We start from the raw sequence: 24,277 nt of genomic DNA, 5'->3' as shown, positions 1-24,277 counted from the left end.
TGTAATATAAAAATAGACACGCGGACCAATGGAAATCAGGAAAGGACCCGTTATAAACCTATACAATGACAGCCACCTAATTTCAAGGTGTCGAAAACATGTTGATAGAAAGCTTCAGCAAATGGCGATGAGAGAACCGGATATTCGAGTGTAGAAGAAGACTAACGCCACATCTCTCGTCCTGCGCAAAAATCCAATCAAAGTGGAGCAAAGACCTTCATTAAGACCTGAGTCTCTGAAACTGCTGGAGAGAAATATCAAGGAAACAACTCAAAGGCGATCTAGACCCCACAGACAGGGACTTTCTGGGAAGGACCTCAATAGGCCAGGAAATCTCAAGAATTCACGAGCCAATTACAGGATATCAAAAACCTTCTGTACAGCAAAGAAAACCATCAACAGAGTGAAGGGACAGCCCACAGAACTACACGTCTGACGGGGGGTAGGGTTGTTCTATACTGAGCTCCAGATATGACATGCCCCCCACACCTCCCCCCCCTGCAAAAAGTCATCCAATCAATGGATGGGAAATGAGCAGCTCAAAAGAGGGAAGACAAATGACCAGAAAAATACACAGAAAAGAAATTTTCTATAGTGATATTTTATTTATGTTTTAATAAATGAGTTTTCCTGAAGATCAGAGGGCAAAACTAAGCCAGTAGAGGCCAGGCAGTGAGGTCACACACCTTTAATCCCAGTACTAGGGAGTCACATGCCTTTAATTCCAGCACTGAAGGGGAATATAAGAAGGGAGGAGATAGAGACTCAGGGCTTAGTCTGCAGTCACCACCCAGACACAGAGGAAGCAAGATGAGAATGCCTTATTGGGAGAAGGTACCAAACAACATGACTAAACATAGATAAGAAATATGGGTTAATTTAAGTTGTAAGAGCTAGTTAATAATAAGCCTGAGTTAATAGGCCAAACAGTTTATAATTAAAATAAGCCTCTGTGTGTTTCTTTGGGACTGAATGGTTGTGGGACTGGGCGGGCCAGAAACTTCCATCTACAAAGTCCCAAATATGACAGCCAATGCCAATGAGGATGTGAGGAGGAGGAGGAGCCTATTCACTGCTCTTGGGAATATCACCAGGGTGCATTCACTGGTATTGGGGTTCCTCAAGTTAAAACTGGAACTCCTGGGAGGGAGAAGTGGCTCCCAGTGGAGACCCCACTTTCTACAGATTGCAACAATAAAGCTACTGCCACCCTGGGTGATGTGCTTCCTAGGTTCTTTGCGTGGTAGGGAGGGCCTGTGTGCAGGGCTGTGCAGACAGACCTTCGCCTTCCTGACTCTGACTGTTCATCATCCAGTCCTGACCATGGTCTGGCATTATCAGCCTTTCCTTTGAGGTAAAAATTGCAATCTGCCTCCTCCTGGCCAATGGTCTGGCCCTTGGCAGGAGGTGTCCAGCCCTGCCCATCAAGGTAGTGTCTTAGCCAGGGTTCCTATTGCTGTGAAGAGGCACTATGACCACAGCAACTTTTATAAAAGGAAACTCCTAACTGGGCTGGCTTCCAGTTTCAGAGGTTTAGCCTGTTGCCATCATGATGAGACATGGGCACACAGGCCGTCAGCGTGCTGGGGACAGAGCTGATAGTCCTGCATCTTGACCTGCAGGCAACAGGAAGGGATCTGAAACCCTAGGCGTGGCCTGCGCATATGTGAGACCTCAGAGGCCTCTGCTTTGACACACTTCCTTCAACAAGGCCATAGCTACTTCAGCAAAGCCATACTTCCTCAGAGTGCCAGTCACTGTAAGTTTATGGGGGCAATTACATTCAAACCACCATAGGTACTGTTAGGCTTAAGACTGTAAATGGCTGCTTGGGGCAGACTGGGGGCTGGGCAGCAGTGGGTGCCTTCACAGCCAGAAGGGCATTCTTCAGACAGGCATTTCAATGGCTTTATTTGGTTTCTATGCATGTCTCTACGGCTGTTTACTCTTCCTTACCATCTAGTTACTTTTCCTGTTACCTGTTAAAATACCCTAACAAAGCAATGTATGGAGAAGGGAGCATTGATTTTGGCCCATAGTTCCATGGTCCGTCATGACAGAAAAGTCACAGCGGCGAGAATGTGAGGTGACATTGCCCCTGCAATCAGGATGCAGAGAGAGAGAGGAGAGTGAGCTCCTGTGGTTGTGACCCCACCCCACGGAATGGTCCTGACATGGTGGGTAGCTCTTCCCACCTCTCTTAACCTCCTCATGATCATCCCCAAGGCATGCCCGAGGTTCACCCATCTTCAGGTGATTTTAGAGCTCATCAGGTTGATAATTGATTAGCCATCACACCTACCATTGCAAGTCTCTCACTCCCACACTTTTCTTTAAATTGAGTCTCATTACAAAGCCCAGGCTAGCCTCAAATTCACAGAGACCTGACTGCCTCTGCCTCCCAGATGCTGGGATTGAGGGTGTGTGCTGCCACAGCTGGCCACTCCCACATTTCTCTCCTCTCCGGGTGCCTTTCCCTAATAGTTTCTATCTTTAAGATCCTTTTTCCCTCTCCTCCCTAGTTTTCTCATAGAAAAGAAAACGTTTAATACTTGTGTAAATTTGCATGAGGAATCTCCCCCCTAATCTCGGACATTTGAACACTTAATGGGTTCCCAGTTGGTGGCACTGTCTGGAGGCTTTGCAGGAGGAAATATGTTCCTGAGGGCATTTGAGAGCTCAAGACCTCACCCTGCTTCCTGCTTGCAGTTGAGAACCTGAGAGCCCAATGTCCTGCTCCTGCTACAATCCCACCACTGCGGCCATGCTACCCCACCATGATGAATTCTTACCCCACTGGGACCATAAGTTCAAATAAAGTCTTCAGTAAGTGGCTTGGCCATGGTGTTTCATCAGAGCAACAGAAAAGCAGCTAGAACACTTGTCTTTCTGTGTCATGACCAACAACATGGCTTAGTGGACTAAGGCATCAGTTGCTTAATGTGATGGCCTCAACTTCTACCATTTGCCTGCAAAGATGTTCATCTTTATAGCTTAGCAAAAGCCCCTTTGTGTGTGCATGCCACATTTTCTTTATCCATTCATCATTGTTGGTTTCTATGATGGTTTCCTGGCCTTGCAAATAATTCAGCCATCAACATGGATGCGCAGGGTCTCTCTGTGATATTTTGACTTATATTCTTCCAAGCTTTTAGCCGATACTGTGGCTGCGTCGTATGGCAGTTCTAACTTAAGTTTCTTAAGGAACCTCCATACTGCAGTAACTCACATTCCTACCAACCCTGTATACAGATTCCTTGTCCCCCACGTCCTCACTTGGATTGGTTACTTTTAGATGTTTCGGTAGCAACCATTTTTACTGGATGGCAATGCATTCCTTAACAGCTAAGTACATTTGGGCATTTTTCCTGGTTTATTGGCCATTTGTTCCTCCTTTGAGACATGTCCATTTAAAGCATTGGCCCATTTATAAACTGGATTTTTTTGTTCTTCTGTTTTTCATTCTTTGTGTGTTCTACATATTAATCTTCCATTGCATGAAGCACCAGTAAAAAGCTTTCTCCTATTCTGAGGTTGTCACTTAGCTCTGCAGCACAGAATTGCAATTTGACACCCTCCCATGTCAGTTTTTGCTGTTGTTTCCCGAGCTGTATATTCAGTTCCGTGACTTGTGTCTTCTTCATGAATCTGTAGGCACCATCGAGAATCACACCCTCAAGACCCAACCTACAGGAGGTCAATGCCAGCTGCTACTCTGGACTAATCTAGCATAGCATTTATTACTGCTATAAAATAAGGAGTGGAGGTTGGTGTAGTCAAACCTGCCTAGTAGTCCGAGAACGGGAGTCTCAAGGTCCCTTCCTTGAGCAAAGTACTAATAGTCTTATCTTCATTAGAGTGTAAGAGAACAATTCAAATTTCACTTCAGATCTGTTACTTTGTTCTCCGCTATAACTTCACTTGGGTTTATTGGAAGATATTACATCCCAAGTAACTTCACCTGCTGGCGGCCTAAAATTGCAGAGAGTATTAGAATGCATATGTTTATCCAATGAATACACACTCATGAGAAAATTGTTTGTAATTAGACCCAGGGAGAGACCAACAACAATAACTAATAATCCAGGTGAATGGTAGCCGCAGCCTGTATTCTGTACAGCCTTGCCAGTATCACTGGACCTGAGCCTCGGACCTGTTATGAAATGAAATCAGGACACAGCTCTGCCATACTGTGGCAGTCTCTGTGACAGCTGAACACCACTGAGTGAGTAACAGACGCCTACAGCGTCCAGTTTTGATGCAGCAGACTAAGGCCTGGCTTGGGAAGCAGGCGGGACGGGGGGACAGTGGGAGCTGTTAGCATGCCACTGAGAGTGGCACATGGGTTTCAATTATGAATTATTTCTGAAATTTCAATATAGCGTTTTCAGGTTGCAGTTTTCCCACACATAACCCAAAACTCCACCAAAAAAGAAGCCTGCTGGGCAAAGTTGACATGGGCCGTCCTAACACCCTAGGTCCCAGAGTCCCTTCCTTTAGATGGAGGGCCAGTGGTGATCTCTTGGCACTCGGCCTCCGGGTCATTGAAGTTCAATTTGCTGTCTGAAGTCCAGAGTCATAACTGCCCTGGATACACAGCAGATCAGCTGAGTCATTGGGCTGTGCAAGTGTACAAAAGCGAGTGGGTAGACACTCACACTCGGTCTGCCCTGCCTCTCCCAAGGGCTCGGACTGCTACTGTGTGCAGAGCTCCACAGGTCTGCTGCTTGACGAGGACTCGGGAGCCAGCACTGAGTCCTTGTGGACGGCCAGGCACACTGGGATAACCCTGCCCAGAAGAGGAGATCAGACACTGCTGTCCCCAGGGAAAGCAACAGCGGTGTTTTGGTCACTCCCTGCTGCAATCGGGTAAGGGGCTGACAGTCAAGTTCCTTGGACAAGTCGGTCATCTTTCCTGCTGCCCCTTCTTGCTGCTCTCCTGATGACATCATGCAAAATTTGTTCATTTGCTTCCAGGACCTGCTCAACTGGGTCCAAAAAACAGTTACTGTCTGTGCCGACTGTGGTGCAGAGGGCTAGGGACCACGACAGGAGCCGAGACAGGCACGGTCTCACGTTCTGGTAACAGGATCTGTTATGGTTTGAGCCTCGGGCTGGGGAACTGCATGCACTGCCCGCTTTGCCAGGGCACTTCCTCCCTGTGTCCCCCATAGTCCCCACACCTACCCTACCTTCCATGACAAGAGGCTCCAGAGGATTCTGTGCGCCTTCTCTGAGAGTAAGGTTTTTGTCAGGGAAGAGGTGGCTTTCGATTTTTTTTTTTTTAAAAAAAAAAGGAAAAAAGAAAGAAACCTGTGCAACAATCCTTTCTTCCTTCTCCTCCCTCCCTTCCTCCCTCCCTCCTTCCCTCCTTCCCTCCCTCCCTCCTTCCCTCCCTCCCTCTCTTCTTTCTTCCTTCCTTCCTTCCTTTCTTTCTTTCTTTCTTTCTTTCTTTCTTTCTTTCTTTCTTTCTCTCTTTCAACATCTTTTCTTAATCAACTAAAGTCAGACAGGCCTGTCTATGCCCATCCCTGGTCTGTTTTAATTCAAAGAATGCTGGTCTTGCCACCTGGCTGATAGTTATCAAGGACGCCTTTCCTGGGGACAGGCACTGAGAGTGAGGAAAGGAAAGGAAATCCTCAGTCAGACAGGCTGAGGATGGCTGCTCCCCAGTGTAGTATGAGGGCTGGCTTGTTGGGGTTTCTGTCCTTCCCAGTACCCCAACAGCCGGCAAGCAACAAAGAAAAATTACACACAGGACTCCATAAGGTTATAAACTGATTGGCCCATTAGGTCAGGCTTCTTGTTAACTCTTATAACATATATTACCCCATTATCCTTATCTATGTTAGCCACATGGGCTCAATACCTTTCTCAGTGTGACAGCTTACATGTTGCCTCTTCGGTGGTCTGCGCAGGAGTGGCAGAGGAACCTCTCTGCTTCCCAGAATACTCCTGTTCTCATTGCATCACCTCTACTTCCTGTCTGGCTTTCCTGCCTATACTGCCTGCCTGGCCAATCAGCGTTTTATTAAAATACATGATTGACAGAATACAGATAATTCTCCCGCACCATTTCCCTCTTTTTTTTTTTTTAAACAAAGGCAAATACCCATAGTCCATTTGTTGGGAATGTGGGCGTAGTATTTCAGGCTACTTCCTGCTGGTTGGGGGCGCTGATAGTCTTAAGGGGACCTAAAGAAAATTTAGAGTTATAATCAAGTCATGACTGGAGTATCCTGTGAGTCTCGATCATCTCAGGCAGTAGTCTTGAATCTGTTCTGGATGTAGAACTCAGACATCTGGGCCATCTGTTCCTATCGGAGATTTTTCAGGTGGCCTCCCTTGGTCAAAGGTGATTATTCTTAACTCTGAATAAATCCAGAGTCTCTCGTTTTCTGTGGAAACAAAAGCAAAATCTCTTCTCCAAAGTAACATACCTTTTGACTTCAGTTTTGAAGCCAAGGTATTTTCAAAATTCCTATCTTGGGTTAGTTCAGCAGCATTTATAAACAAAAGTCTTTTAGCAGTTGTTGCTCCTTCCTCAGCAATCAAACAATTTAAAGAGAGCATAATAGCATACAGTATGAAGATTCTCTGTGCATTTTCCATCTTTATGTGGCTTTATTTTAACCTCTATTTCTTTTATTTTTACTTTTACTTTTTGAGACAGGATCTTTGTATATCTTTGTCCTGGAATAACACTGTAGACCAGGCTGTCTTTGAACTCACAGAGATCCTCCTGTCTCTGCCTCCCCAGTGCTGGGATTAAAGGTGTATGCTACCACACCTTGAACTCACAGAGATCTGTCTCTGCCTCCCAGGCATTGGGATTAAAGGCGTGTACTACCACACCTTGAGGTCACAGAGGTCAATCTACCTCTACCCCTTGAAGTCACAGAGGTCAATATGCCTCTGCCTCTCAGGCATTGGGATTAAAGGTGTGTACCACCACACCCTAAGTCTCCCTTTTCTTCTTTTTTATTTTAAGAACTTTAACTTTTAGCCTGCATATATTTTTAACACACTGTAAAACATTTAGAGGTTTTCTTCCTCTTTGAATCTCTCTTTACTGTATATCTCTCTTTTTCTGACCACATGAGCCTAAAACCATGGCTTTGATGACTAGATCCAGCTCATTCCTTAGCTTTTCAGCCTCAAGGCTGAGGTACCAGTCAGAGCTGTGTTCAATGACACAACTCTATGGCGTTTCAAGGTCCTTGCTAGCAAGCAAGCTGCAGTATTCTGCTCACAGACCACACTCAGTCCGACTGCCTGCCTGAAAGAGTCAGAGATTGCCCTGGCAGGACAGCCCAGAAAGCTGGCATTTTAAAACAGCACAGCTTTTTTCCTGCTACGACTGAAAACCGAAAAGCATGTGTTCAGCTTTTCACCAACAGCATTTAAGTGTTTCGTGGCAGGACCTCTTAATGAGCTGCAAGGTTTTGCAGCTAAGGCTGAGTCAAGAAGCTTGTCTTAGATGAGAGCATTTGCTTGCCTCTAGCAAGCAGAGCAGAACCAAAAAATTGCTGCTACCAAGAAAACATACTTTACTCTATTCTTTCCCAAGCTTTCTCAGGCTTTCTGTGGATTCATTTATCCACGTCTGGGCGCCATATGTAGTATGAGGGCTGGCTTGTTGGGGTTTCTGTCCTTCCCAGTACCCCAACAGCCGGCAAGCAACAAAGAAAAATTACACACAGGACTCCATAAGGTTATAAACTGATTGGCCCATTAGGTCAGGCTTCTTGTTAACTCTTATAACATATATTACCCCATTATCCTTATCTATGTTAGCCACATGGGCTCAATACCTTTCTCAGTGTGACAGCTTACATGTTGCCTCTTCGGTGGTCTGCGCAGGAGTGGCAGAGGAACCTCTCTGCTTCCCAGAATACTCCTGTTCTCATTGCATCACCTCTACTTCCTGTCTGGCTTTCCTGCCTATACTGCCTGCCTGGCCAATCAGCGTTTTATTAAAATACATGATTGACAGAATACAGATAATTCTCCCACACCACCCCAGCATCCCAAGCAGCCCTCTGGCGAGACCAGCAAAGCCTTTCTGGTCTCCCTGGAAACTTTGTCACAGAGACTCTGAGCCACACAGAACTGAGGAGGGAAATGTGTAGGAAAGCTCACATCTGTGTTCACAGGGCATGGCTCCGGAAGCTGGCTGAAGTGAGGGCTAAGTGTGCCTGTGGTTTTAGTTAATGGGGATTGTGTGGATCTTGAAAGCCACAGCGGTATCTGAGATGAGGTGGGGAGTCAGAGCAGAGAGGAGCTGGCCATGGAGGGGGCCGAATCTGTGTGGCAGTGGTGCGGTACCTAGTGATGCTGGGTGTGAGGGAGGAAACAGGTGGACTCCAGGGCTGATGACAGGCTTGGGGAGGTTGGTAAGGTCACTGTCCAGACATAATCAGTTTCCACGTGTGAGTTCCCATACACGCCAGGAAGCAGGTGCCCAATATCTAGCCACAGTGCGGCAGAATCCCTAGTGCTGACCCTCTGCACACTCGTGGATTCAGGAAGGGCACCCACAGGCCTGATTATCAGCTTTAAGGGACTCTCGATAGTGGTACCCTGGGGCCTCTACCAACACCCAGGAAGAGCCTGACACACAGACAGGGTGCTTTCCTGCCTACACTTCCACTGCCTGGAGTGGCCCTGCACCCATCTGGTCCCCTCTATGTTCTGTCTTCCCTCTGCTCCTGCACACACTGCGTCTTATGAAACCTCCTCTGCCACTGTCCCGAGGACACGGTTCATGTTCCAGCCTACTTCCTCCATCATAGCGGTACTGGCTGCTCCCTGGGAAAAGTGAAGCTGAGGAGCCAGGCCACAGTCTGGGCTGAGCCTTCCTCCTATTGGTCTACAGAAACCAAGTTCTTTTTCTCTTTGAGGGGGGAAAAACAGGCATCAAACGGGGATTAACACATAACCTGATTTCCTGAAATTTAATAGGCCATGAGTAGCCACAGAAATTTGAGAAGTGGTTGCATTGGGCCCAGGGGAGGGTGGAACATGGAGGAATCACCAGCAACCATATAAATATACTCCAACTGGATTAGACATTTGAAAGGTGTGTGCTTTCTGTTTCAATAAACTGTTGGAAATGCACAGAGAGGATACGGGGGCCAAAGATGAGCTTCCTAATGCTTTATCAACAACTGAACTCTGTCTTCCAGAACCTTTGACCTGTTGCTCCTCTTCCACCAGAAGGACAGCCCTCTAGAGAGACGGAGCAAGGAGCCCAGTCAGCTCCACTCAGACCCAGGCCCTGATATCAGGCCCATACAGTGGGTAGTCCCTCATCTCCCAGGGATCTAGGTGGACAGAAAACCTTCCTAGCAGGAGCCAAAAGTTCCTCAGAGGTCCCAGGCCTCAGAACGTGCCCTAGGAACCCATCCAGGGCTGTGTCAAAGCCACCATGCTCGTTTCCCCAGGATAGTTCATGGTTTTCATGACACAGTAGGAGTGGGGTGGATATACCTATCTTCTCATTGGCTTCCAACTTTTCTATACACAATTTCAGGAATGTTGGCCTAAATTAAACCGAACGTGTGGTTCATGCCTGCTGTCCTGGGTCCTAGGGAGACTGAGGCATGAAAATGGCTGGAGCTCAAGGGTCTGTGGCCTCCTGAGGATCATAGTCAGAGCTCCCCTCAAGATAATTACAAAAAGCAGAGTCTGAAGGCTACTATTTCTTTCAAACAACAGAGCCCAGCACTGGGAACACACGAATCATAAACCAGGCACATAGTCAGAGAGGCTGGAACAAAGGGATGTTTTAAAAAGGCAGAATGCGGAATGTGGAAATGAAGAGACAGAGGAAGAGGTCTGGCCTTGTGTGTTAAGAGTGTGGATTGTAGTCACAGCAATTAAAACAAAGCAAAGCAAACAAAAGAAACTAAAAGTCACATGGCAAAGTCTGGTTTTTTTTTTTGTTTTTTTTTTTTTTAACAAATGATCCTTGACCGTGGTGATCGGTAAGGACAGAGGCCTCGCTCTGAGTTGGGGTTCACAGCCACTGCGCTCTGAGATGGGGTTCACAGCCACTGCTCTCTGAGATGAGGTTCACAGCCACTGCGCTGACACCTTGAAGAAGCACTTCTGTGTGAGGCTGTGGCGGTCTTTGGTGACAGCTACCACCAAGCGATCACGCAGAAGAATCTTCCTCATGAACTCTGGGGTTCATGTGAAAAAACAAAACACAGCCAAAACAAGAAATGTGGCTTTCAGCTGCACGGTGGTAGCGCACACCTTTAATCCCAGCACTCAGGACGCAGGGGCATGTGGATCTCTGTGAGTTTGAGGCAAGCCTGGTCTACAGAGTGAGTTCCAAGATAGCCAAAGCTACACAGAGAAATCCTGTCTCGGAAAGAAAAAAAAAGAATGCCTTTTGCTCTGTCATTGTTGACATTTTTCTTACAGGACAAATGTGAATAAACCCAGGATTTCTTGGGGCAGGTGCCAGGGAGTAGCCCATTGGCAGCTAGAGTCTCTGGCCTACCGGGAAACAAGTCCTGGCCAAGTCACTCCTCTTGTTGTACCAATCACCTTGTAAAGGAAATTTACCCAACCCAACAAGAAATCCAACCAGGGCTCTGAGACTCTTTTCAGCTGTGCATCAGGAACCCTGCTAATTCTCGGGGAATTCAGTCTGGAAACAAATTGGCCACCTTGTATGTAGGATGTTATGGTGTGATCCTACACAAACTTCCGTCTGCAGGCGGCAGTGAAGGTCCCCACGAGGATTTTTGAGCAATGAAGCAAATGTTGCAGAAGCAGGAAATGAAGGCTTTTGTTTACCTCTATTCTGCAGTGTGTCTTTTTTTTTTTTTTTGGTTTTTGGTTTTGGTTTTTTCTTTTTTGGCAATTGCTGATCACAGAGGCAGAAGAACCTGGTTACACGGCCTTTAACAAGACTTGGGCAGTTCTAAAGGCCATTTCTTCAAGGCAGTTTGTCAAATGTTTGCTCTCTTCTAATGAGAGGAGGGGCCTCTGATGAGCAAGTTTAAAAGCACAGCTTCAACACACCTACTCCTCCTAAGTCAGAGCTGTAAGCATTTCTTACCGCTCTCTGTGCTGTCTAGGAGGAACAGCACTGGATGGGTTTACAGCTATTTTCTAGTGACCGTGAGGCAGGGGCCTTCAGTTAGTTATTTCTATGTAACTTCCTAAGCAGGCCTATTAGTGATTCCCTTTTAGTCATATTTAATTAATGCTACAGCTTCTTATTTCTCTCTTCCCATCCAATCTCACAGGAGTCAAGTGACTGGAACCCCTCCTGGGGGTTGCACTGGGAAGAGCCTCTTTGGTAGCTAGTCTCTGCAAAGGTAGATGTGAGGTTCTGGCTGGGTGGCTCCTCTTGCTGATGGATCCCATTCAATCTCACAGGAGCCATGTGGCTGGAACTCCTCCTGGCCTCAGCGCTGGGCCTTGTCATCTACTGGTTTGTCTCCCGGGACAACGAGGAAACCTTACCACTCGGAGATGGCTGGTGGGGCCCAGGGTCAAAGGCCTCAACCAGAGAAGATGAGAGCATCCGACCTTTCAAGGTGGAGACATCAGATGAGGAGATCGAGGTGAGACGCCCTTTCTCAGGCAGGAGCAAAAGCCGAGAGGCGGCCCTGTTGGGGCTCCACTCTGATGTGGACGAAGGCACGGGCGGGAAAAGAACTTGGGGACAGACCTTCAGTGACCCTTATCTGTCCAGCCTTCTTCTCAAGCAAGATACAGACTACTCCCTAGAAAGATGGTAGGGTTAGGGTTAGATGTTTATCTTCTCCTGTACCTCCCCAGCCTTCTCCTAAGGCCCAGGATGGGTCGGGAAGACTGCCAGAGAGTCACAGGTTGCAGGAGGTTCCTACATTCAGCTCCCCTTGCCCAACCCAAAGGATGGAGCTTGAGATAGCTTTAAGGGAAAAGTGAACAGGTGCTCCAAATTATTTGTGGCAATCTCACCAACAGAGGGAGGAGATGTCCCCTGGAAATCCAACAGCTTGGAGATCACAGGGTTAGCCATAAGTGGGCCCTTACTATGTGTTGGGTACTCCTGGGTCCGTCAAGCTGCCCAGTGGGGCTCACTGTCTCAGCTCACAGAGGATAAAAGTGAAGTTGAAAGTGGTGTGGCCGTGAGTCCCAGGACACTGTACGAATGAAAGAGAAGAACTGTCAGAAATCAGCTGCACTTCCGAGGTCACTTCTGCACAACCCCCAAGTCAAAATAAGCAGACCAGTAGGGACAGAGAGCAAAGGAAGGAACCTTCTGGAAGGGCCTGGTTGGAACAGGACCTGGGGGAGTCTAACGCGGTCTTGCCCACCTGTTTTTCCACCCTAAGTAGTTGAACACCCACGAGGTGCAGGCGCTCTATGGAATGGAATGGAATGAAAGGGAATTTGAAGTCCACAGGGAGAACCCGTATGCCTCTCAGGGATCCAGTGACACCCATGGGTCCTGTGTGGCCCCTCCACGGTGTCCATCTGTGACTGCAGGGTTCACTCTGAGTTGTGGACACAGCTCTCTCCTGCCTCTGCCCACCCACCTTGGCTCCTTCACTGTAGGACTTACACCAGAGGATCGATAGGTTCCGGGCAACCCCACCTTTGGAGAGCAGTCGCTTCCACTATGGCTTCAATGCCAGCTACCTGAAGAAAGTGGTGTCCTACTGGAGGAACGAGTTTGATTGGAGGAAGCAGGTGGAGATCCTCAACCAGTACCCTCACTTTAAGACCAAGATTGAAGGTAAGTTTGCAGAAGCCCGGCCTGGCCTAGGGGTGTGTGACTCACAGGGGCAGCCTTCCTGTGTGAGATGAGTGACCCAGTTGAATTGTTATTTTCCTCAATGCTCAACATAAAACCTGACAATGACAAGTGAAGTATCACTGGTTTGTTTTCCTCATGGTTTGAGGGTACAGTCCATCATGGAGGGGAAGCCACTGCAGCAAGGAAGGGATGTTGTACTGAATCTGTAGTCAGGAAGCAGCAGAAAGGAATGTGAGCTCCTCATTTTCTCCTTTCTTCCATATTGTTTTTCGTCCATCCCATGCTGCCCATATTCAGAGTGGGTCTTCTCGCTTCTCAACCCTCTGGATCTCCCATGTGAGCCCCCAAACCAACCAAGCTGGCAGTAAAGATCACAGCTATAACCCCAGACATGTGGGGTCAGGGGGGTGGAGATCCTTGGCGGCTCCCAGCCCAAGCAAAATAACATGTTTCAAGTTCAGTGGTATTCCGTGTCTTAAAGGAATAAAGCAGAGTATTACAGAAGGACTTCTGATGTCCTCCCTGGCCTCAGCACACCTGTGCACACGCTCACACATTTGTATACACATCTCACACACACACACACACACACACACACACACACACACACACAAGCTTAAGAAAAGAAGGGTTTATTTCAGCTAACAGTTCAAGGGTGCCGGCCATCACGATGACGTCATGGTGGGAGGAGCATGAAGAAGCTGGTCCCACTGCAGCTGCAGTCAGGAGTGCAGAGCAATGAATTCTTGTGCTCAGCTGGCTTTCTTCTTTCTGTTCAGTCCAGCAGTAACCTAGTCCGGGAGCTGGTGCTGCCCACATTAGTGATGGGTCTTCCCACCTGAAGCTAATCTAGATAATCCCTCACGGATTTGCCCAAAGACTGGTCTGCTAGATGATTCTCCACCCTGCCAAGTCAAAAGTTCACAGCAGCTCTCACAAACCCTAAAGGCAATCAGATGTGGAAACACTTAGAAAAACCAGAGCCACTGTGCAAACTTTTCAAGTTCACATCTCTTGGGGCAAAATACACAGAACCTGACGTTAGGACAAGTGGCCCACGGAGGAGGAGGAAGCAGGTCAGGCAATACCCAGGACGGCACTAAGCTGTCTTTCTCTTTCAGTGGTGGCAAGCTAGGGAACACAACTTCCACTCACTTGCTACCTGGTAACCATGGTTACTAGAGTGTTGCAGCACAAAGCCTCAAAGACAACAGTCCTGGCCTTCGGTTCACCTTGGACAGCAGAAGGCTGAGACAATCTTGTGTGATCTGGTCGGACTGGCAGCCTGCGCTGGACCTGGTGTTTGCAGGATGTTCTGCTGGGTCTGGGTTTGTGGTTCTCTGTGCCATCTACAGCTATTTGGTGCCTCAGTGCCCAGGAGCCTCCACTGCAGCAGGCCCCTCCTCCCCTCACCCCGACTGTGCTCTGTCCCCAGGGCTGGACATCCACTTCATCCACGTGAAGCCTCCCCAGCTGCCCTCAGGCCGCACCCCAAAACCCTTGCTGATGGTGCACGGCTGGCCCGGCTCCTTCTATGAGTTTTACAAGATCATCCCGCTGCTGACTGACCCCAAGGCCCACGGCCTGAGTGACGAGCACGTGTTTGAAGTCATCTGTCCCTCCATTCCTGGCTATGGCTTCTCAGAGGCATCTAGCAAGAAAGGTACAGGGTGCTGGAGGGCGGCACATTCCAGACTGTGCCTCATATAGCCAAGATGCCATGGTGTTCTCCTTCTAAGATGAAGCAGGGAAGCTAGAGAGTCTGACAGACATTTTAGGTTCTACATGGCCAGTTCTTTAGGGGTATGAGCCAAGGGGACAGACGTGGCTGCCTAGCACTGCTCAGGCGTGGACTCATGCATTTGCTGCTCAGGGGCAGCTCCATACCTGGGCCTTGCCCTGCTCTAGGCCAACATAGCTAATAAAGTCCCTGTGCAGGGCATCCTGCAACCTACAGTGGCCAGCCAAGCATTGCACACACCTTCCTGCCTGGCAGAGCGGCAGCTGCTGAATCACCGCCCTATCCTGAGGAAGGCAGCTCTCACCCTTTCCCTGTGTCTGGGGAAAGTGTTCTTGCAGCTTTAAGATTCCTTCTAGCTTTCTGTGGGCCTCTGTTTCCTCAGCTTGGAGGGAGGCTGGTCTAGGGCACTTGCAGGCACCCGAGTGCTCTGAAGGCATCCTCATGCCTCCCCTGTCTGTACCCTTCCCACTCAGGCTTCAATACGGTGGCCACCGCCAGGATCTTCTACAAGCTGATGTCGCGGCTGGGCTTCCAGAAATTCTACATTCAAGGCGGGGACTGGGGGTCCCTCATCTGCACCAACATGGCCCAGATGGTTCCCAAGTGAGTCGATGTAGTCTTCCAGGCATGGCACAACCTCGCCAGGATCTGTGTGTACACCATCTACACAGGACATAGGGCTGTTCACCCTAGGTCCTCTTCAGAGGGAGACTGGGCGCTCCCTCTAAGCTAAGTCCTCCATGGTGCCGAAGAGGGATATCTAAGAATGAAATGCACTGGCCCCACCCTCCTCCTGGAGTAACACGAGAGTGGTGGCCCTTAGACAGGCACCCAGGCTAATCACAGTGAGGAGAGATACACTGACATCCACGGCTGTCCAACCATGGTGGATTCTGACACCACAATCCGATATCACCTACAGTGTACTGCGTGGCGTTCATACCTTTCCTGGTATACATGTGGTCCATGGGCTGCAAGCTCATTGACCTTCACAGTTCGCAGACTCTGAAACTGTCCTGGCCAGAACTCTCTAGAGTTCCTTTCCCGCCCCTCACCTCCAAGTCCATACGTTCCCACTGGGGCAGATTGGTGAAGGAGGCTGGCTTGTGCTCTTCAGTTCTGTGGCCTGTCTCTGTCCTCCTCCATCTCTTCCCCAAGTCCTTCATAGCAGGCAAAATCACCTGTGCCTGTTTCTCGGTCCACAGCCACGTGAAAGGCCTACACTTGAATATAGCTTTCATGACAAAAAATATCTACACCCTGACCCCACTCCTGGGCCAGCGCTTCGGGAGATTCCTTGGCTACACTGAGCGGGATATCGAGCTGCTGTACCCCTTCAAGGAGAAGGTTTTCAACAGCATCGTGAGGGAGAGTGGCTACCTACACATCCAGGCCACCAAGCCGGACACTGTGGGTAAGCAAGGGCCTCAGAACAGAGGCTGCATTCTCTAGGGAGGCGGGTTCCTGAGGTCACACATGCTTTCCAGGTTCCCAGGATAATCCAAGCAGCTCCACTAGTGTAACTCATCGCGTGCGCAATCATCGTGTGCGCAATCATCGTGTGCGCAATCATCGTGTGCTCCAGGGGCTGAGAGTGCTCATCCCCAGCCCGATTTTTAGTTCTCTACAAGGGGTAAAGAAAAAGGGCTTGGGGCAGAAGTCTAAGGGTTCAACAGCTCTGGGTGCCACAGGGACTAGAAGTCTCAGCCAACTCTAAGAGGAGGGCTAGCCACCATTCCTGTCCCCCAGGTTCTGTTCATTTAAAACCTGCTTGCCAGGCAATGGTGGTGCACTGCCCTTCAGAGGCAGGTGGATCTTTTTTTTTTCCAAGACAGGGTTTCTCTTTAGCTTTGGGGCCTGTCCTGAAACTCGCTCTTGTAGATCAGTCTGGCCTCGAACTCACAGAGATCCACCTACCTCTGCCTCCCAAGTGCTGGGATTAAAGGCATGTGCCACCACCACCCGGCTGGCAGGTGGATCTTTTTAAGTTCGAGGTCAGCCTGGTCTTCAGAGTGAGATCTGGGACAGCCAAGGAGGTTACACAGGAAAAACCCTGCCAGGAAAAAAAGAAAGAAAGAAAGAAAGAAAAACCAACTTGAAAAGCTTGCAGTTTTACCAGGACCAGTGAGCAGGTCCCAGTACATTTAACTCATTTATTCACAGTAAACCAGTAAAGTGTTAACAGCAAAGGCAGGTAGGAGCACAAACCAGTTTTCTTTCTTTCCTTTTTGGTTTTGGTTTTTCAAGGCAAAGTTTCTCTGGGTAGCCCTGACTGTCCTGAACTCACTCTGTAGACCAGGCTCACCTCGAACTCACAGAGATCCACCTGCCCCTGCTTCCTGGGTGATTCAAGGCGGGCACCACCACTGCTCAACTTACAAACCAGTTATTTAAGGACTGCAAAGCTCATCTACAGAGTGATAAGTAAGGATCCCTAGAAAATGCCTTTGTCCGTCTCTACAGACGCGAATCATCTGCACTGCTCTGGCTTTTCTGTAACCTATGGAGCCGTGAGGTGACTTAATAACAAGAGCAGATGGGACCTTAAAGCAGCGGCTCTTAGTCTGTGGGCTGTGGCCCCTTCGGCAAACCTCTGTCTCCAAAAACATTTACATAACAGTTCATCATAGTAGCAAAATTACAGTTACGGAGTGCAACGCAAATAATTTTATGGTGGGGGGGGCACCACAGCATGGGGAATTGTAGTAAGGAGTTTCAGCATTAGGAAGGTTGGGAATTACTGCCCTAAAGGAGTGGAGGACTGAGAAGGGTTCTCTGGATGTTGCCCTAGTTCACTTAAAAACACCCGAGAATTGTTGGATCCATTTCTGGGCATCTCATAGTTCCTATGGCTACAGAACATTCCAGACACTAACCAATGCTATGGTCAAAGCCTTGTGTTTTGGTTTGGTCTGGGGCTTTTGCTGGTTGTTCAGGGTCTGTTATTTTGGTTTTGTTTGGTTGATTTGGTGCTACGACTCAATGAAGAGTCTCAGGCATATTCAGCAGGTATCATACCACTGAGCTCCACCCCAGGGCCCTAGAGTTTCAATCTCTGAAATGTTATCTGGTATCAGTCATGTGTCAATATTTATAATTGATTTTCCTCTTAGGTACTTTTAGATGGTTTCTCTTCTTTTCTTTTCCTTTCCTTCTATCTTTCTTTTGTGTGTGTATGTATGTATGCATGTATGTATGTATGCATGTATGAATGTATGTATGTATGTATGTGCCTGAGTGTATGCATGTGCACCATGTGTGTAGGAGTCCTCAGAGATCAGAAAAGGGTATTCAATCCTCTGGAACTGGAGTAACAGGTAGTTGTGAGCTTCCATGTGGGTGCTGGGAACTGAACCCAGGTCCTCTGCAAGAGCCCTTAACCACTAAGCCATAGCTCCTGTTTTTCATCTTAAGTATAAAATTCTCATCTTTATAGAAACAGCATTGTAAACTGGGTGAATAGCGGAGTTTTTGAGCATTTGTGAAGCCCTGGGCTCAAGGCTCAATACCACAGAAAATGTGTGTACGTATGCATGTGTTTGCTTGTGTGTAAACCCGTGTGTGTGCATATGTGTGTGTGTGTGTGTGTGTGTGTGAGAGAGAGAGAGAGAGAGAGAGAGAGAGAGAGAAACCCAGTCCAGGAGATCATGGGAAGGACTGGACCCATTTACCAGATGACGTTACAAGGCCTCCAGATGTGGGGCATGTGGAGGGCTGTGCTGGAGACAGGGCTTCTGCCTATTACAATGCTGATCCAGTCACACACCTCCGTCCTGGAGTCATACTCTCTGGGGGCCAGGCTCGAATCCCTCCCTTGCTCCTTCCCATCCAGGCTGTGCTCTGAACGACTCGCCCGTGGGCCTGGCTGCCTACATCTTAGAAAAGTTCTCCACCTGGACCAACCCAGAATACCGTGACCTGGAGGACGGAGGCCTGGAGAGGTGAGGCCCCTCGGCCCCGCAGCAAGGACCCAGTCCCTAGACTCTACCTCTCCCTGCCCATCACTCATCCCTGATCAAGGCCCGCTATAGAGGGCTAACAAGCTCACCTGTCTTTGGTGTCCTACACATCCTACCACCCCACTCGTGACCAGAGAGACCCTGTGTGGAGGATGGAGAGATGGAGGCACCCACAGGACAAGTGTCTAGTTCAGTAGGTTAGTGATACAGAGGACTCAGAACTCGGCAGCTCCCCCTACAGGCAAGGAGTCTCCAGGACAGTGAGCAATACTTATTGCAAATAATATAATAATTTATATTATATTATATTATATTATTGCAAATAATATAATAGAGGCTCACCCAGAGCCTCTACAGACTGTAGGTTAGATTCTGTGGTGGCCAATGAAGAGAGGGCTGTAGAAAAGTCTGGGGAGCCATCCCATCTCCAGAGTTCTGGAAGTTGCCCCATGCATAGGATTTTAGTCCTGTTCCTTAGCCCGGTGTAGGATTTCGCTCCGGTCCCCAGCCCCCTGGGTCTACGCCTTTCTTTCCTTCTTTGTGCTTTGACACACAAAGCACCCACCCCAGAGCTGTGGGCAGGAAGAGAAAATGAAATGGGATGGGATCTGCCCAGGGACAGAAACACTGTTCTGTCTCCACTCTCACCTCAGCACTCACAGCAGCCTGATACAGTGAGTTTTCAAGAAATGGATGATAGCCGGGTGGTGGTGATGCACACCTTTAATCCCAGCACTCGGGAGGCAGAGGCAGGCAGATCTCTGTGAGTTCAAGGCCAGCCTGGTCTACAAGAGCTAGTTCCAAGACAGTCAAGACTACACAGAGAAGCCCTGTCTTGAGGAGGGGGAGGAAAAGAAAAACAAAGGAATTGATGGTAGAAGAACAAGCCTATGGGCGAAGGGCTGCGCAGGACCAGAGGAGACATCTGCTTTGTCTCAAGGGAAAACGCTAGGATGTATGCCTCACTGAAGATCACTAAGATTCTGCTGGGCGGAAGAAGGGAGCTGAGGCAGAGAGAAAAGCAATTTAAACGCAAGTTGAGTTTGGACTTGTCCAGGGACGTGAGCAGATCTGTCAGGGACAGGTCACCAACCCATTCCTCTGGGCAGCTCACCAAGAGCCCAGACAAGTCCTCGTCCTGAGTCTGTCTTCCGCAGAGCACACTCAGCACGAATCCTGACTGAGGGAACGCCCCTGGGTCCCTGGCAAGGGACTTGGTATGCTCCTTGTGACCATGCCTGCAGCCCCCTTCAGTCTCTGGCCTGGCATGAGCAGCCCAGATCTCTGAGGATTACGTCAGGTAGTTACGGCAGGAAGAAGACTCACACCCGAGTCCGGAAGTGGCTGATGTGGTAGATGAGCAGCTGTGGTCAGGCAGAAGACAGAGAGCTGTTGGCCGAGCTCCAGTCCACAGTAGACGCATATTTGATTAAATCCCAGAGTAGTCTTCCCCCCAAGGAAGCTTCTCATCACCTAAATTCTCCCTATTTTCCATTTCATAGAAATATTTCTGTAATGCCCCCTTAGCCCTCAACACTCCAGGATGTCCCTGCCCTACTCCATTAGTGAAAGCAGGCAGAGGTAAATCAAAGCATGCTTCAGAGAATGGAAAGATCATTGGGCAAAGGGACATGGGAAGTCGCAGAAAGCAGCAAACTCTTCCTATGGCTGGCTGGTCTCAGTCCATAGCTGCTAATAATCAGCTAAATCACAACCTGGAGCTGAGCTGAGGGCCAGGTAGGGAGAGTAGCCTGTGTAGTGTGGTCCAGGTGCCACGAGCAGGGACAGGCACCATGGGAAGAGAGAGCCAGGGCAGCTGAGGTTGAGGGGACAGGGAAGACACAGAACCAGGGTTCCTGGTCCAGATATCAATGCCTGGAAATGGCACATCTCCAGCTTAAGAATGGAGACTAAGAGGGAGGAACCTGTAGGTAGGACTGTGAGGACTCCTGAGCCTTTTTCATGTAAACATACATGCTTGCATGAGAGTGTTCATGCACATGTGTGAGGCTGTGAGTATGCATGCCTAAGAACCAACACAGGTGTGTATATGCATTATGTGTACACAGGTGAGTGTACAACTCTGAGTGTGTAAATATATTAGTAAGCACAGGTATGCGAGTGTATAAGCCCTTAACCACTATGCATATATGTGTGCATGTGCATAGATATGAATATGCAGGCTCCTGAACACTGTGATTAGGTAGATGAGTGTTTGTGCATTCATGTGTGTACTGGCATGAATGTCAAATGGTCCGTCTCAGCATAGACAGTAAGATCATTCTTGGCATGGTTGTGTTGAGGGGCAGGGCCTGGACCCAGACCTGTAGAGCTCAGGTGAGAGGTCTTTAGAGCCAAGTTCCATCTACATAGAAAAAAATCTGAAGGACAGCCCCAAGGGAAACTGCAAAGTTTTGCTAACCACAAAGAAGGGAGAAAAAGGAAAGGAGAGACAAACAGGCAGGAAAACTGGGGAGACAACACCCAGTAAGAGGCCCCTTCCTCTGGGTCTGGGGAGCAGTGACAGTTTCTGAATACAGGATTGAGAAAGGTTTCAGGGGAAGTTGCAGGCAAGTGGTCAGAGCATGGATGTTGGCCAGGCTGGGAACAGGAGGATCCTAGTGATATCGTGAGCCCCTCGACTGTATGTGAACAGTCCAGGGAGGAGATGACTGACAGTGTGGGGCCAACAAGGCGGATGGGGGAGCCCAGAAAAGACCTAGAAACCCAGACAGATGGCTGACACGGCTATCTGGTGGGCCAAGACGTCCTCAAAGAGGGTGGCAAGAAGAGAGGGAAGGGTGGGTACCAGCCTGCTAGGAAGAACCAGTTTGGGAACTTCAAAAGCGGCAGTAGCTAGGATTGGGTTTTCCAGAGGGGCAGGAGAACACATGGGGGCTTTGGACCACTGGAAGGCTGAAGAGCAGATAACCACAGAGTTAAGGCTCTAAGGTCAGGGAACATCCCGGGAGCAGCGGCAGCATCCACAGTAGACAGCCAGAGACCAGAGCAGGGGCTCTTCAGGAAGTTCCTGGGAATCTCTGGGGTTGTGACCCTGCAAAAGGCCACATCCTTCAGTGACAGCCAGGATTCGTCAGTCCCTCACTGAGCTCCAAGTTCCTAGGAATATGGGCTTCCCTTGTGGTCTTCCTCCTTTCCTCTCAGGACCTAGTACAAAACCTGATCCCCAAGGCGGTAAGGTTTGGGCTGTCAGGCTACCCCCACCTCCAGCCCTGTGGTGTTTGTCAAGCTAACCTGTCTGCACACCCTCCCACCATTTTGCTCTTCTTTCAAGACACAATCAAGGTCTTGACAAGATCAAGGTGTCAAGATCACCTCCTAGAGGTGTCTTCCCTGCCACCCAACCCAGACAAAACATGTCCCCAAGTCCTTGTCTTTCCTCTCCTCTACCAAGGGACAGTGAGCAACAAAAGGGAGTTTGTTGTGGCTCATGATTTCAGAGAATCCAGCTGTGGTATCTGGCTGTTTCTGAGTCGACAGTGAGGGAGAGCACCAGGGTAGGCAGGCAAGGCAGAGCCACAGAGCAGACTGGCTGAGAACAGACACAGCGTAAGAACAGGGCCCCAGCACCCTGCAGGCTTCGCCAGACTCCTCTTGACTATCACCTCCCAAATGTTAACAAATTAGAAAGCCATCTATAGAGCTGTCTATTCATGTGGTCAGAGCCCTCAGGATCCAATCACTTCCCCAAAGCCTTATATCAGTTTCTGGACCTTTTGTGGGGCACATCCTATCCAAATCATCACACTGATTGGCATGCTATCGAAGTAAGGGACCCGTGTTTTCTATATGCTTTACTTTGATGTCCCTACACATCTTCCAAGCATTACTCATTCTATTTTTACCAAAGGACAAACTGAGACACGGGCATAGCAAACAACTCTGAGTCCCAGGGCTCTTTAGTACTAGGGCCAAGACTAGTACCTGGGTCCCTTGACTCTTGGTTCATCACCTCGAGCCAGTTTGTGTGCTGGCTCCTGAGGAATACCCAGAAGACCAGCCTCTTCCTGCTGCCAGGAGTTTCAAATCCCTTAGCATCCTGGGAGAGGGAAATTCATTACTCTGAGAAACCTGGAATCTTGAACTGGGGATGGGAGAATGGTCACTGGAGGGTGGGCAGTGCTAGCCACGACCTGGAAAACCCAGGAGGAAGGGGGAGGTAGATGCTGTGGTGTGCACCCCTGGGCTCAGAGTCCCTGGGTGCACGGGCGTCACCTGGTGGTGAGACAGGTGGGAAACGTATAACTTGTCTGCCATGGTTAGCACTCTGCATTAGCGATCCACCTAGAAACAGGACCTTGACCCAGTCGACCTATCGAAAAAAAATGACACCGATCATTTGAGGGAAGTCAGATAGGCAAGGACCCTGGCACTGAGCCTGGGCATCCTGTGTGCTTTCCCAGGAAGTACTCCCTGGAAGATCTGCTGACCAACATCATGATCTACTGGACAACAGGAACCATTGTCTCCTCCCAGCGCTTCTACAAGGAGAACATGGGCCAGGGCATCATGGTCCATAGACATGAAGGGTAAGCCTGGCTGAGGAGGGAGAGGGGACTCTGGGCCTGGGGTTGGTGACCACTTGGCCTTTAATTCAAAGAAGGCATGATGGTGAGATAAGAAAGACAGCAGATGTTCTCAGGATCCTGCTCTGCTGAGACAGAGGAATTGGGGTTTACAACGTCTACATTGAGACCCTCAAGTGACAGCGAAGGAACAGACTCACAAAGTGGGTATCTAGAAGCTCACATGAACTGTTACATGCTCCTCTCAGGCAGAGAGGGTCCTTAGTAAGTAGAAGCAGAGGCTGTAGTGAATGGCTGACTAGGTCTGTCCTTGTCATTGTGGGTCCACATGACCTTCCTTAGCCCTGAGGCCCTGGTCTTGCCCATGGGACATGAGAGCAGCCTTAATCCACAGCAACCCCTCTTCCCCGCAGGATGAAGGTCTTGGTGCCCACTGGCTATGCTGCCTTTCCTTGTGAGCTACTGCATGTTCCAGAAAAGTGGGTGAAGGTCAAGTACCCCAAGCTCATCTCCTACTCCTACATGGAGCGTGGGGGCCACTTTGCTGCCTTTGAAGAGCCCAAACTTCTGGCCCAGGACATCCGCAAGTTCGTGTCCCTCGCAGAGCTGCAGTGATGCCCTTGGGAATCAACCACAGCCTCAGCAGCTGCCCTGGCACCTCCCCAGGCTCCCTTGAGAAAGACGCCCCCTCTCGAAAGAATGAGCTTAAGATTTCCTGACCCGCAGACTCTGGGAGCCTGGGTGCGCTCCTCCACATCTCACCACCCCATGTTAGGTCACAGACCTTAAAACATGTGGCCACTTTAAGAGCCAGGTGCCCCCAAGAGCCCCAGCTCTGGGAAGATCTAGCCATGCCTCCCCCCCAGAGGAGGGTATGTTGATATTTTGTTTGTGCTTTAATAAATAAAGTTTGCCTGAAGATCAGAGTGCAAAGCAGTCATACTAATGAGCCATATAGACCAAGCAGTGGTGGCACACACCTTTAATCCCAGCAGCCACACTAGTCAGCCATAGAGGCCAGGCAGTGAAGGCGCACGCCTTTAATCCCAGCACTAGAGCAGAATATAAGACAGGAGGAGACAGGAGCTCTGGGTCTCGGACTGCAGTCAGGCTGAGGACAGAATCACCCAGCCTTGGTAGAGGTAAGAACTCTCTAGTGGTTGGCTGCTTTGCTTTTCTGATCTTCAACTTGAACCCCAATATCTGCCTTTGAGTTGTTATTACTCATGCTATAAAAGGGAGAAGAAGAGCTAACAACTGC

The 24,277-nt window shown here is 49.2% G+C and overlaps 2 protein-coding genes across 2 annotated transcripts in view; one reads left to right on the top strand and one right to left on the bottom strand.

The window, feature by feature from the left end:
- LOC148121981 (epoxide hydrolase 1-like) overlaps window positions 1-24,277 on the bottom strand; it is a 109,085-nt gene that overhangs the window by 47,139 nt on the left and 37,669 nt on the right. The gene's annotated exons all lie outside the window — the stretch shown is intronic.
- Window positions 4,613-24,216, top strand: LOC125396648 (epoxide hydrolase 1). Its single transcript, XM_087906077.1, has 9 exons — window positions 4,613-4,869; window positions 11,401-11,588; window positions 12,568-12,748; window positions 14,205-14,432; window positions 14,984-15,113; window positions 15,716-15,924; window positions 18,343-18,451; window positions 22,894-23,019; window positions 23,430-24,216. The coding sequence occupies exons 2-9, from the start codon at window positions 11,406-11,408 to the stop codon at window positions 23,629-23,631; spliced, it is 1,368 nt and encodes a 455-aa protein (XP_087762203.1). The 5' UTR covers window positions 4,613-4,869; window positions 11,401-11,405; the 3' UTR covers window positions 23,632-24,216.

Source organism: Myodes glareolus, chromosome 5, assembly GCF_982192425.1.
Source record: "Myodes glareolus chromosome 5, mMyoGla1.1, whole genome shotgun sequence".
Lineage (NCBI taxonomy): Eukaryota > Metazoa > Chordata > Mammalia > Rodentia > Cricetidae > Myodes > Myodes glareolus.
This window is presented reverse-complemented; position numbering and strand designations above follow the sequence as displayed.